We start from the raw sequence: 14185 nt of genomic DNA, 5'->3' as shown, positions 1-14185 counted from the left end.
CTTGACCAGTACTGACAGTTACTTCTTGACCAGTACTGACAGTTACTTCTTGACCAGTACTGACAGTTACTCCTTGACCAGTACTGACAGTTACTTCTTGACCAGTACTGACAGTTACTCCTTGACCAGTACTGACAGTTACTGCTTGATAAGTACTGACAGTTACTTCTTGACCAGTACTGACAGTTACTTCTTGACCAGTACTGACAGTTACTCCTTGACCAGTACTGACAGTTACTTCTTGTCCAGTGCTGACAGTTACTGCTTGATAAGTACTGACAGTTACTTCTTGTCCAGTGCTGACAGTTACTGCTTGATAAGTACTGACAGTTACTTCTTGTCCAGTGCTGACAGTTACTTCTTGACCAGTACTGACAGTTACTTCTTGTCCAGTGCTGACAGTTACTGCTTGACCAGTGCTGACAGTTACTGCTTGATAAGTACTGACAGTTACTTCTTGACCAGTACTGACAGTTACTTCTTGTCCAGTGCTGACAGTTACTGCTTGACCAGTACTGACAGTTACTGCTTGATAAGTACTGACAGTTACTTCTTGTCCAGTGCTGACAGTTACTTCTTGACCAGTACTGACAGTTACTTCTTGTCCAGTGCTGACAGTTACTTCTTGACCAGTGCTGACAGTTACTGCTTGATAAGTACTGACAGTTACTTCTTGTCCAGTGCTGACAGTTACTTCTTGACCAGTACTGACAGTTACTTCTTGTCCAGTACTGACAGTTACTGCTTGACCAGTGCTGACAGTTACTGCTTGATAAGTACTGACAGTTACTTCTTGTCCAGTGCTGACAGTTACTTCTTGACCAGTACTGACAGTTACTTCTTGTCCAGTGCTGACAGTTACTTCTTGACCAGTGCTGACAGTTACTGCTTGACCAGTACTGACAGTTACTTCTTGTCCAGTACTGACAGTTACTGCTTGACCAGTGCTGACAGTTACTGCTTGATAAGTACTGACAGTTACTTCTTGTCCAGTACTGACAGTTACTGCTTGACCAGTGCTGACAGTTACTGCTTGATAAGTACTGACAGTTACTTCTTGTCCAGTGCTGACAGTTACTGCTTGACCAGTGCTGACAGTTACTGCTTGACCAGTTCTGACAGTTACTTCTTGTCCAGTGCTGACAGTTACTTCTTGACCAGTACTGACAGTTACTTCTTGTCCAGTGCTGACAGTTACTGCTTGATAAGTACTGACAGTTACTTCTTGACCAGTGCTGACAGTTACTGCTTGATAAGTACTGACAGTTACTTCTTGACCAGTGCTGACAGTTACTGCTTGATAAGTACTGACAGTTACTTCTTGTCCAGTGCTGACAGTTACTGCTTGATAAGTACTGACAGTTACTTCTTTTCCAGTGCTGACAGTTACTTCTTGACCAGTACTGACAGTTACTTCTTGTCCAGTGCTGACAGTTACTTCTTGACCAGTACTGACAGTTACTGCTTGATAAGTACTGACAGTTACTTCTTGTCCAGTGCTGACAGTTACTGCTTGATAAGTACTGACAGTTACTTCTTGTCCAGTGCTGACAGTTACTGCTTGATAAGTACTGACAGTTACTTCTTGACCAGTGCTGACAGTTACTGCTTGATAAGTACTGACAGTTACTTCTTGACCAGTGCTGACAGTTACTGCTTGATAAGTACTGACAGTTACTTTTTGTCCAGTGCTGACAGTTACTTCTTGACCAGTACTGACAGTTACTGCTTGACCAGTGCTGACAGTTACTTCTTGACCAGTACTGACAGTTACTTCTTGACCAGTGCTGACAGTTACTGCTTGATAAGTACTGACAGTTACTTCTTGTCCAGTGCTGACAGTTACTTCTTGACCAGTACTGACAGTTACTCCTTGACCAGTACTGACAGTTACTTCTTGTCCAGTGCTGACAGTTACTTCTTGTCCAGTGCTGACAGTTACTTCTTGATAAGTACTGACAGTTACTTCTTGTCCAGTGCTGACAGTTACTTCTTGACCAGTACTGACAGTTACTTCTTGTCCAGTGCTGACAGTTACTTCTTGAACAGTGCTGACAGTTACTTCTTGACCAGTACTGACAGTTACTTCTTGACCAGTACTGACAGTTACTTCTTGTCCAGTGCTGACAGTTACTTCTTGACCAGTGCTGACAGTTACTTCTTGACCAGTACTGACAGTTACTTCTTGACCAGTACTGACAGTTACTTCTTGTCCAGTGCTGACAGTTAGTGCTTGACCAGTACTGACAGTTACTGCTTGACCAGTGCTGACAGTTACTTCTTGTCCAGTACTGACAGTTACTGCTTGACCAGTGCTGACAGTTACTGCTTGACCAGTACTGACAGTTACTGCTTGATAAGTACTGACAGTTACTTCTTGTCCAGTGCTGACAGTTACTGCTTGACCAGTACTGACAGTTACTTCTTGTCCAGTGCTGACAGTTACTGCTTGACCAGTACTGACAGTTACTGTTCAGCCAAGATACCTTTAGAGGGTTTCGGGGGTCAGTGCCCCCGCAGCCCGGTCTGTGACGAGGCCTCATGGTGGATGAGGGCCTGATCAACCAGGCTGTTACTGCTGTCCGCACGCAAACCGACGTACGAACAACAGCCTGGCTGGTTAGGTACTGACTTTAGGTGCCTCTCCAGCGCCTTCTTGAAGACAGCCAGGGGTCTACTGGTAATCCCTTTTATGTATGCTGGGAGGAAGTTGAACAGTCTTGGGCCCCTGACACTTACTGTGCTGTCTCTTATCGTGCTAGTGACACCCCTGCTTTTCATTGGAGGGATGTTACACCGTGTGTCGAGTCTTTTGCTTTCATAGGGAGTGATTTTCGTGTGTAAATTTGGTACTAATCCCTCTAGAATTTTCCAATTGTATATAATCATGTATCTCCCGCCTACGTTCCAGGGAGCACAGGTTAAGGAACTTCAAGCGTTCCCAGTAGCTGAGGTGTTTTATCGTACTTATATGTGCCGTGAAGGTTCTCTGTACATTTTCTAGGTCAGCAATTTCACCTGCCTTGAAAGGTGCTGTTAGTGTGTAACAATATTCCAGCCTAGATAGAACAAGTGACCTGAAGAGTGTCATCATGGGCTTGGCATATCTAGTTTTGAAGGTTCTCATTATCCATCCTGTCATTTTTCTAGCAAATGCGATTCATACAATATTGTGGTCTTTGAAAGTGAGATCCTCTGACATTATCACTCCCAGTTTTTCGCTCTATTGTGTAGTTGGAATTTGTTTTATACTCCTCACGTTTTCTCATCATTGAACTTCATATTTTCTGCGGCCCATTTAAAGATTTGGTTGATGTCCGCCTGGAGTCTTGCAGTGTCTGCAATGGAAGACACTGTCATGCAGATTCGGGTGTCATCTGCAAAGGAAGACACGGTGCTGTGGCTGACATCCCTGTCTATGTCGGATATGAGGATGAGGAACAAGATGGGAGCGAGTACTGTGCCTTGTGGAACAGAGCTTTTCACCGCAGCCGCCTCAGACTTTACTCTGTTTACTCTACTTTGTTTTCCATTTGTTAGAAAATTATAGGTCCACTTACTAACTTTTCCTGTTATTCCCTTATCACGCATTTTGTGCGCTATTACACCATGGTCACACATGTCAAAGGGTTTTGCATAGCTTGTGTATACTATATCTGCGTTTTGTTTGTCTTGTAGATCATCCAGGACCTTGTCATAGTGGTCCAGTAGTTGGGACAGACAGGAGCGACCTGCTCTAAACCCATGTTACTCTGGGTTGTGTAACTGATGAGTATCTAGATGAGTGGTGATCTTGCTTCTTAGAACCCTTTCAAAGAATTTTATGATATGGGATGTTAGTGCTATCTGTCAGTAGTTCTTTCCTATTGCTTTACTGCCCCTTTTGTGGAGTGAGGCTATGTCTGTTGTTTTTAACGGCTATAGGTTGACCCCTGTGTCCATGCTCCCTCTCCACAGGATGTCAAAAGCACATGATAGGGATTTCTTGCAGTTCTTGATGAACACGGAGTTCCATGAATCTGGGCCCGGGGCAGAGTGCACGGGCATCTTATTTATCGCATTTTCGAAGTCATTTGGTGACAGGATAATATCAGATAGGATTGAATCTACCAGATTTTGTCTCGCTCATAAAAAAATTCATTTAGGTCTTCGACTCTCAGTCTGGTTAGCGGCTCGCTAAAAACCGAGTCATATTAGGACTTTAGTAGCTCACTCATTTCCTTGCTGTCATCTGTGTAGGACCCATCTCGTCTAAGTAGGGGCCCAATACTGGATGTTGTTCTCCACTTAGATTTGGCACAAGAAAACAAATATTTTGGGTTTCTTTAAATTTCATTTATGGCTTTTAGTTCTTCCCTCATTTCTTGACTCCTGTAAGATTCCTTTAGCTTAAGTTCGATGTTTACTATTTTTCTGACCAGTGCCTCCCTTCATAATTACAGATATATTGACCTTTTTTAACCACTCTGTTATTCTTCACCTTCACCTATATAGTCTCCGGAGCGCTTTTCTCTTTCTAGTTTGCATCTTATCTTCCTTAAAATAATATAGTACCTAGAGCACACCTCGAGTGCTTTAACCTGGTGGCTAAAGCTCCCGCTTCACACACGGAGGGCCCGGGTTCGATTCCCGGCGGGTGGAAACATTTCGACACGTTTCCTTACACCTAATGTCCTGTTCACCTAGCAGCAAATAGGTACCTGGGTGTTAGTAGACTGGTGTGGGTCGCATCCTGGGGGACAAGATTAAGGACCCCAATGGAAATAAGTTAGACAGTCCTCGATGACGCACTGACTTTCTTGGGTTATCCTGGGTGGCTAACCCTCCGGGGTTAAAAATCCGAACGAAATCTTATCTTATCTTATCTTATCCGTGTTGCTTAGAATATCTTCCCAGTTTATATCATATAGGACCTGCTTGACCTGGTGTAATCTAATGTTAGGTTAGTATTGTTAGTGATGGTGTAGTGGTGTTGGTGTTAGCAGCATGAGTGGTGCTAGCATGGTGCAGTGCAGCTGGCGTTAGTGTAGTGGTTAGTGAGTGCGCAGTGCAGGTGTTGGTGCGTGAGTGCAGTGCGTTGCTAGTGCAGTGGGTTAGTGCAGTGGCGTTAGCGTAGCAGTGCGTGTGTTAGGTAGTGGTGTTAGCTGCAGTGGTCAGTGCTAGCGTAGTGCAGTTAGCTGGTGCTATGTAGTGGTGTCAGTGGTGCTGGCTGGGTGCTAGTGCAGTGGTAGTGCCAGGTGCAGTAGTGGTGTTAGTGCAGTGGTGCTGGTGCTAGTGCAGTGGTGTTAGCAGCAGGCTGTGCTAGTGGTGTTAGGCAGTGGCGTTAGTGCAGGCGGTTAGTGCAGGTGTTAGTGCAGTGGGCAGTGAGTGGTGTTAGGTGCAGTTGGTGTTAGTAGTGCTGTGGTGCTAGTGCAGTGGTGTTAGTGCAGTGAGTGCAGTGGTGTTAGTGTAGTGTTGCTAGTGCAGTGGTGTTAGTGCTAGGTGCTAGTGTAGTGGTGTTAGTGAGTGGCGTTAGTGCAGTGGCTGTTAGTGCAGTGGCTGTTAGTGAGCGTAGTAGTGCAGTGTTAGCGGTGTTAGTGGCTGTTAGTGCAGTGGCAAGCGTGCAGCGGTGTTAGCGCGTAGTGCGTTAGTGCAGTGGTGTTGTGAGTGCAAGTGGCGTAGTGGCTAGTGGTGCTAGTGTAGGTAGTGCAGTGCAGTGGTGCAGTGAGTCAGGTGGCAGTGTAGTGGCGTAGTGCAGTGGTGCTAGTGCAGTATGGCTAGTGCAGTGTGCTGCAGTTGCAGTGCAGGTGGTGTAGTAGCTGCTAGTGTAGTGGTGCAAGTGCAGCGGCGTGTGCAGTGGTGCTGTAGTGCAGTGGCGTTAGTGCAGCGGTGTTAGTGCAGCGGGCCAGTGCAGTGCAGAGTGCAGCGCAGTGCAGTGGTTAGTGCACGCGTGCGGCAGTGTGCAGCGTGCGCGCGTGCCAGTGCAGTGGCGTTGGGCGGTGTAGTGCAGGGCGTAGTGCAGTGTGCCAGTGCAGTGCGTAGTGCAGGTGTTAGTGCAGGGTTAGCAGCGTGTGCAGTGCAGTGGCGTTGAGCAGCGGCGTATGCAGTGTAGCAGTGAGTGCGCAGTGAGTGTCTAGTGGTGGTGGCGTTAGTGCAGGGGCGTGCTAGTGTAGCGGGTTAGTGCAGTGCTAGCTGGTGTTAGTGTGCTGCAGTGCAGGGCAGCGGTGTTAGGCAGGGTAGTAGCTAGTGCAGTGGTGTTAGTGAGGGGTAGCAGGTAGGTGTAGTAGGGTGTAGTGTAGTGGTGTTAGTGTAGTGGCGTTAGTGTTGTGGGTGTTAGTGAGTGGCGTTAGTGTAGCGGCGTGTTAGTGCTAGTGCAGTGTGTGTAGTGCAGTGGGTTAGTCAGTGGCGTTAGTGTAGTGTGTTATGCGTGGCGTTAGTGTAGTGGCGTTAGTGAGGGTGTAGTGCAGCTGGTGCTAGTGCAGTGCTGTTAGTGCAGCGGTGCTAGTGAGGGAGTGCAGCGTTGAGTGCAGTGTAGTGTTAGGTGTCAGTGCAGCGGCGTTAGTGCAGTGGTGTTAGTGCAGTGGTGGCAGTAGGCGGTTAGTGAGCGGCGTTAGTGCAGTGGGTTAGTGCAGTGGCGTTAGTGCAGCGCAGTTAGGCAGGGTGCGTATGCAGTGCAGTGGGTGCTTAGTGAGTGGTGTGTTGCGTTAGCAGTGGCGTATAGTGCAGCGGTAGTGCAGTGCGGTGGCGTTAGTGCAGTGGTGTTAGTGTAGTGGTGCTAGTGTAGTGGTGTTAGTGCAGTGGTGTTAGTGCTAGTGGGTTACAGGGTGAGTGTAGTGTGCAGGGCTAGTGTAGTGGCAGTTAGTGTGGTGTTTGTGTAGTGGTGTTAGTGCAGTGGGGTGCTAGTGCAGTGGCTGTTAGTGCAGTGGCGTTAGTGCAGTGGGTGTTAGTGTAGTGGTGGTTAGTGTTAGTGGTGTGTGCAGTGGTGTGGTGTGCTAGTGCAGTGGCAAGGCAGTGCAGTAGCATGGCGCTAGTGCAGTGCGTGCTAGTGTGCAGTGTTAGTGCAGTGGCGTGAGGTAGGGTGCTAGTGCAGTGGTGTTAGCAGTGCTAGTATGTTGGTGCTAGTGCAGTGGTGCTAGTGCAGTGGTCAGCGGTGCTAGTGCAGTGTTAGTGCAGTGGTAGTGCAGTGTGTTAGTGCAGTGTGCTGGTTAGTGCTGAGTGTAGTGAGAGCGTTAGTGCAGTGGATGCTTAGGTGAGTTGCAGCGGCAGGCGTTAGCGCAAAGTGGTGCTAGTGCAGTGGCGTTAGTGTAGCGTGTAGTGCAGGTGTTAGTGTGTAGCGTAGTGTGGCGTTAGTGTAGCAGTGGTTAGGCAGGGTGTGTGCAGTGGCAGATGGTGTAGTGCAGTGGTGTTAAGTGCAGGCAGTGGTGTCTAGTGAGCTGTGTAGCTGGTGTTAGTGCAGTGGCGTTAGTGTAGTGGTGTTAGTGTGGTGTAGTGTAGTAGTGGTGTTAGTGTAGTGGTGTTAGTGTAGTGGTGTTAGTGTAGTGGTGTTAGTGTAGTGGTGTTAGTGTAGTGGTGTTAGTGTAGTGGTGTTAGTGTAGTGGTGTTAGTGTAGTGGTGTTAGTGTTGTGGTGTTAGTGTAGTGGTGTTGGTGTTAGTGTAGTGGTGTTAGTGTAGTGGTGTTAGTGTAGTGGTGTTAGTGTAGTGGTGTTAGTGTAGTGGTGTTAGTGTAGTGGTGTTAGTGTAGTGGTGTTAGTGTTGTGGTGTTAGTGTAGTGGTGTTAGTGTAGTGGTGTTAGTGTAGTGGTGTTAGTGTAGTGGTGTTAGTGTAGTGGTGTTAGTGTTGTGGTGTTAGTGTAGTGGTGTTGGTGTTAGTGAAGTAGTGTTAGTACTCACTTAATTGTGGTTGCAGGGGTCGAGACTCAGCTCCTGGCCCCGCCTCTTTACTGAGCGCTACTAAGTCCTCTCTCTCCATGCTCCATGAGCTTTATCATACCTCATCTTAAAGATGTGTATGGTTCCTGCCTCCAGTACCTCACTTGCTAGACTATTCCACTTCCTGACAACTCTATGACTGAAGAAATTCTTCCTAACATCCCTTTGACTCATCTGAGTCTTCAACTTCCAACTGTGACCTCTTGTTTCTGTGTCACCTCTCTGGAACATCCTGTCTCTGTCCACCTTGCCTATTCCACGCAATATTTTGTATGTCGTTATTTTGTCTCTCCTAACCCTCCTGTTCTCCAGTGTCGTCAGGCCGATTTCCCTTAACCTTTCTTCGTACGACATTCCCCTTAGCTCTGGAATTAACCTTGTCGCAATCCTTTACACTTTCTCTAATTTCTTGACGTGTTTGATCAAGTGCGGGTTCCAAACTGGTGCTGAATACTCCAGTATGGGCCTGACGTACACGGTGTACAGTGTCTTGAACGATTCCTTACTAAGGTATCGGAACGCTATTCTCAGGAATAAAGGTAACACTGGTTATAAATGACCATAATTTTTAAAGGGGTGGACCGGTAAGCCAGCGGAAGGCCTCGGTCAGATGACCAAAAGCTCCAAAGGCGGGTCATCATCTGACTAAGACCCGCGTCAGGAAACATTTGTCCTGTTTCCTGACGAACCTTACCTAACCTAACCGCTATTCTCAGGTTTGCCAGGCGCCCATATGCTGCAGCAGTTATCTGGTTGATGTGTGCCTGCGGAGACGTGCTCGGTGTTATACTTACCCCAAGATCTTTCTCCTTGAGCGAGATTTGCAGTCTTTGGCCACCTAGCCTATACTCTGTCTACGGTCTTCTTTGCCCTTCCCCTATCTTCATGACTTTGCATTTGGCGGGATTAAATTCGAGAAGCCAGTTGCTGGACCACGTGTCCAGCCTGTCTAGGTCTCTTTGAAGTCCTGCCTGATCCTCATCTGATTTAATTCTTCTCATTAACTTCACATCATCTGAGAACAGGGACACTTCTGAGTCTATCTCTTCCATCATGTCATTCACATATACGAAAAATAGCACTGGTTCTAGGACCGACCCCTGTGGGATCCCACTAGTCACAGGTGCCCACTGTGATACCTCATCACGTACCATGACTCGTTGTTGCCTCCCTGTCAGGTATTCTCTGATCCATTGCAGTGCCTTTCCTCTAGCTTCTGCACTAGTCTCTTGTGAGGAACTGTGTCAAAGGCCTTCTTGCATTCCAAGAAGATGCAATCAACCCACCCCTCTCTCTCGTGTCTTACTTCTGTTACTTTATTATAAAACTCCAGAAGGTTTGTGACACAGGATTTGCCTTCCATAAATCCGTGCTGGTTGTCGTTCATACTCTTGTTCCGTTCCAGGTGCTCCACCACTCTCCACCTGATAATCTTTTCCATGACTTTGCGTACTATACACGTCTATAGTTTAATGCCTCTTTTCTGTCTCCTTTTTAAAAAATGGGAACTACATTTGTAGTCTTCCATACCTCAGGTAGTTGTCCAGTTTCAAGCGATGTGTTGAAGATTGTAATTAGTGGCACACACAGCATTTTTGCTCCCTCTCTAAGGATTCACGGGGAGATGTTGTCCAGTCCCATTGCCTTTGAGGTATCAAGGTCCCTTAGCAGATGCTTCACCTCCTCCTCAGTTGTGTGAATGTCATCCAACACTTGCTGGTATATTCCTTGTTGGTGTCCCCCTCTGTTCTGTCTTCCCAAAGTCCTTCCTGTCTCCACTGTAAATACTTCCTTAAATCTCGTGCTGAGCTCCTCACATACCTCTTGATCGTTTCTTGTGAGTTCCCCACTTTCTTTCCTCAGTCTGATCACCTGGTCTTTGACTGTTGTCTTTCTCCTAATGTGGCTATACAGCGGTTTGGGTCAGACTTGACTTTCGATGCTTTGTCGTTTTACTACAGTCGCTGAGCCTCCCTCCTTATCTGTGCATACTCGTTTCTGGCTCTTCGACTAATCTCTTTATTTTCCTGGGTCCTTTGCCTCCTGTACCTTTCCCATTCTCTGGTGCACTTCGTTTTTGCCTCCCTACACCTTCGGGTAAACCATGGACTCGCTTTGGTCTTCCCATTATTTCTATTGCCTTTGGGAACAAACCTTTCCTCTACCTCCTTCCATTTTGTTGTTACATATTCCATAATCTCGTTTACTGACTTTCCTACCAGTTCTGCGTCCCACTGAAATTCCTGCAGGAAGTTCCTCATACCTTTGTAGTCCCCCCTTTCATAGTTTGGCTTTTCCCATTCAGTTCCTGTTACCCTTTTCACTTGCAACTCTACTATATAGTCAAAACTCAGAACCACATGATCACTAGCTCCAAGGGGCCTCTCATATGTGATGTCCTCAATGTCCGAACTGCTCAGGGTGAACACAAGGTCCAGTATTGCTTTTTCATCCTCCCCTCTCTCTCTGGTAGTGTCCCTGACATGTTGATGCATGAGGTTTTCCAGTACCACATCCATCATCTTGGCTCTCCATGTTTCGGGACCCCCATGTGGCTCCAGGTTTTCCCAATCCATCTCCCTGTGGTTGAAATCGCCCATAACCAGTAACTTTGCTCTGCTCGAGTAAGCTCTTCTTGCCACCTCAGCCAGTGTGTCCACCATCACTCGGTTGTTCTCTTCGTATTCCTCTCTTAGCCTTCTGCAGTTCTGTGGTGGGTTATACATCACTCCAATGACTACCTTATGTTCCCCAGACTGAATTGTACCTACTATGTGGTCCCTTTCTCCTATTTCGTCCATGCCTTCCAATTCCTCAAATCCCCATCGGTTTTTTATGAGCAGTGCAACCCCTCCTTCCCCTCTACTCCTTCTGTCTTTCCTCAGGATCTGTGTTAGTGTAGTGGTGTTGGTGCTACTGTAGTAGTGCTGGAGTTAGTGTAGTGGTGTTGGTGCTAGTGTAGTAGTGTTGGAGTTACTGTAGTGGTGTTGGTGCTAGTGTAGTGGTGTTGGTGGTAATTTAGTGGTGATGACTATGGTGTAATGTTGGTTTTTAGTTTGGTATTTCTTAGAGTACTCTATGATGGGCGTGTGATGGGCAGAAGTTATAGGCAACGGTAATGGGCAAGTGTGGTGAAGAAAAGTGATGGGAAATATGGGCAAGTGTGGACAAGAGTTGTAGGAAAGGGTAATGGACAAGCGTGATGGGCCAGCGATGGGTCATTGTGACAGGAAAGGGTAATGTATATAACTACGGAGGAATTGTATGTCTGGTATACACTACCTATACATTTGCAACATCTGGGTATATTTATTGTAGACGTCTACAATAAAGATACCCAGATGTTACACATGTGTCTAGTTCCTCACCTTGTCGGTAGTGTATATTATACATATACAACTTGTCAGACTCTGCAACATCATTGAATCTTGGTTCTCACGTCTATGTTATAGACACCCAGATGTTGCACACACGAAGGAATTAAAGCTACAATGAGAGATAAGTTTTATTTAGCCTAACTACATTTTGTCAGATTCTTTAGGTTATTGTCTTACCAAATCAACAGTCTGTCTTTGGTTTAGAAATACACGTAATTAAACACGAGGACATATTTGCTTACACGTAAGATTACTTGTTTATCTAAACCAAACCAACTTGTCGGTATTTATTAATAAGGCTTATAATACACTCGTACACAGGAAATACGTTTTGTGCAGGACGACACGCTCATACGTACAGAAAAACCCTCATATACACTACTACATGGAGGATATTCCGGGGATCAATGCCCCCGCGGCCCGGTCCACGACCAGGCCTCCCGGTGGTTCAGGGCCTGATCAACCAGGCTGTTACTGCTGGCCGCACGTAGACCAACGTACGAACTACAGCCCGGCTGATCTGGCATAGACTTTAAGTATCTGTCCAGCTCCCTCTTGAGGGCTGCCAGGGGTCTGGCGGGAGGCTGTTGAACAGTCTACTCATTCATATGTACAGGAAGTATCTCTGTCAGAAGGATTTTTGGACTAATTACCCCTTTCCAAGGCTGAGGGACTGATCATCTGTTTCTAAGGCTTAGGGACTGATCACTTTTTTCCAAGGTTGAGGGGCTGATCACCTCAAACTACTTCACGTCTTCCACCCTCTCCAGTATTATTCTCCGTATTGGACTGATGAACCCACCGGTTGGTAAAGCGTCTCCAAAACACATATATCTAAGTGTCTAGGAAGTCCATCATGTTATGTTGGTCTACACACTTACACGTACAAGAATGCCCTCATGTATAAGTCAACATGGCTGTTGTTGTGGACAGGCTGCCCCGCGCCCTTCGCAGCAAGTTTACCAACCAGCGTGAGAAACTCCTGGACGCCCCTGCCTGGCCGCCAGGGCATGGGGCTGCTCCAGTCGTAGGAAGCCAAGCGGGAGTAATCCGGTGGGAAGGAGAAAGAGTCGTAACCCAGGAACTTGGCTTGGTGGTAGTAGCAGCGGGGGCAGAGTTTCAGGTAGTCTGGGAAGTGAACAACCCAGGCGGTGAGGGAGTCCAGGTAGAGCTGCCTCTTGCTGTCCTTGTTCGTAGTCAGAGAGGAAACATAAAATAAACTTTATTCCAGAAGTCTATAATTGATATCTAGAATAAACGTATTCAGTAATTTAACATGTGACTCACCTGACAAGCTACTCACCTGACAAGCTACTCACCTGACAAGCAACTCACCTGAGAAGCGACTCACCTGACAAGCAACTCACCTGACAAGCAACTCACCTGACAAGCAACTCACCTGAGAAGCGACTCACCTTACAAGCTACTCACCTGACAAGCAACTCACCTGACAAGTAACTCACCTGACAAGTAACTCACCTGAGAAGCGACTCACCTGACAAGCAACTCACCTGACAAGCAACTCACCTGACAAGTAACTCACCTGACAAGCAACTCACCTGAGAAGCGACTCACCTGACAAGCAACTCACCTGACAAGCAACTCACCTGACAAGCAACTCACCTGACAAGCTACTCACCTGACTAGTGATTCACCTGATAAGCAACTCAACTGACAAACAACTCACCTGACAAGCAACTCACCTGACAAGCAACTCACCTGACAAGCAACTCACCTGACAAGCAACTCACCTGACAAGCTACTCACCTGACTAGTGATTCACCTGATAAGCAACTCACCTGACAAGCAACTCACCTGACAAGCAACTCACCTAACAAGCTACTCACCTGACAAGCAACTCACCTGACAAGCTACTCACCTGACTAGTGATTCACCTGATAAGCAACTCACCTGACAAGCAGCTCACCTGACAAGCTACTCACCTGACAAGCAACTCACCTGACAAGCAACTCACCTGACAAGCAACTCACCTGACAAGCTACTCACCTGACTAGTGATTCACCTGATAAGCAACTCAACTGACAAGCAACTCACCTGGCAAGCTACTCACCTGACTAGTGACTCACCTGATAAGCAACTCACCTGACAAGCAGCTCACCTGACAAGCTACTCACCTGACAAGCAACTCACCTGACAAGCAACTCACCTGACAAGCAACTCACCTGACAAGCTACTCACCTGACTAGTGATTCACCTGATAAGCAACTCACCTGACAAGCAGCTCACCTGACAAGCTACTCACCTGACAAGCAACTCACCTGACAAGCAACTCACCTGACAAGCAACTCACCTGACAAGCTACTCACCTGACAAGCTACTCACCTGACTAGTGATTCACCTGATAAGCAACTCACCTGACAAGCAACTCACCTGACAAGCGATTCACCTGACAAGCAACTCACCTGACAAGCAACTCGCCTGACAAGCGACTCACCTGACTAGTGATTCACCTGACAAGCAACTCACCTGACAAGCGATTCACCTGACAAGCAACTCACCTGACAAGCAACTCGCCTGACAAGCGACTCACCTGACTAGTGATTCACCTGACAAGCAACTCACCTGACAAGCGATTCACCTGACAAGCAACTCACCTGACAAGCAACTCGCCTGACAAGCGACTCACCTGACTAGTGATTCACCTGACAAGCAACTCACCTGACAAGCGATTCACCTGACAAGCAACTCACCTGACAAGCAACTCGCCTGACAAGCGACTCACCTGACTAGTGATTCACCTGACAAGCAACTCACCTGACAAGCGATTCATTCACCTGACAAGCAACTCACCTGACAAGCAACTCGCCTGACAAGCGACTCACCTGACTAGTGATTCACCTGACAAGCAACTCACCTGACAAGCGATTCACCTGACAAGCA

General features: G+C 47.1%; 1 protein-coding gene across 3 annotated transcripts in view; it reads right to left on the bottom strand.

The window, feature by feature from the left end:
- Positions 1-11406: 11406 nt before the first annotated feature.
- LOC128686170 (protein-tyrosine sulfotransferase 2) overlaps positions 11407-14185 on the bottom strand; it is a 21448-nt gene continuing 18669 nt past the window's right edge. The window contains exon 5 of one of the 3 annotated variants that reach the window (XM_070092456.1): positions 11407-12465. In XM_070092456.1, coding sequence (XP_069948557.1) covers positions 12162-12465 — 304 coding nt within the window. In that variant the 3' untranslated portion in view covers positions 11407-12161. Of the gene's footprint in view, positions 12471-14185 lie in introns of all 3 variants that reach the window. The other 2 variants (XM_053772953.2, XM_070092457.1) reach the window with 2 other exon arrangements.

This window comes from Cherax quadricarinatus, chromosome 39, assembly GCF_038502225.1.
Source record: "Cherax quadricarinatus isolate ZL_2023a chromosome 39, ASM3850222v1, whole genome shotgun sequence".
In the NCBI taxonomy this organism is placed as follows: Eukaryota; Metazoa; Arthropoda; class Malacostraca; order Decapoda; family Parastacidae; genus Cherax; species Cherax quadricarinatus.
The sequence above is the reverse complement of the archived record's forward strand: the minus strand, read 5'-3'. Positions and strand labels throughout refer to the sequence as shown.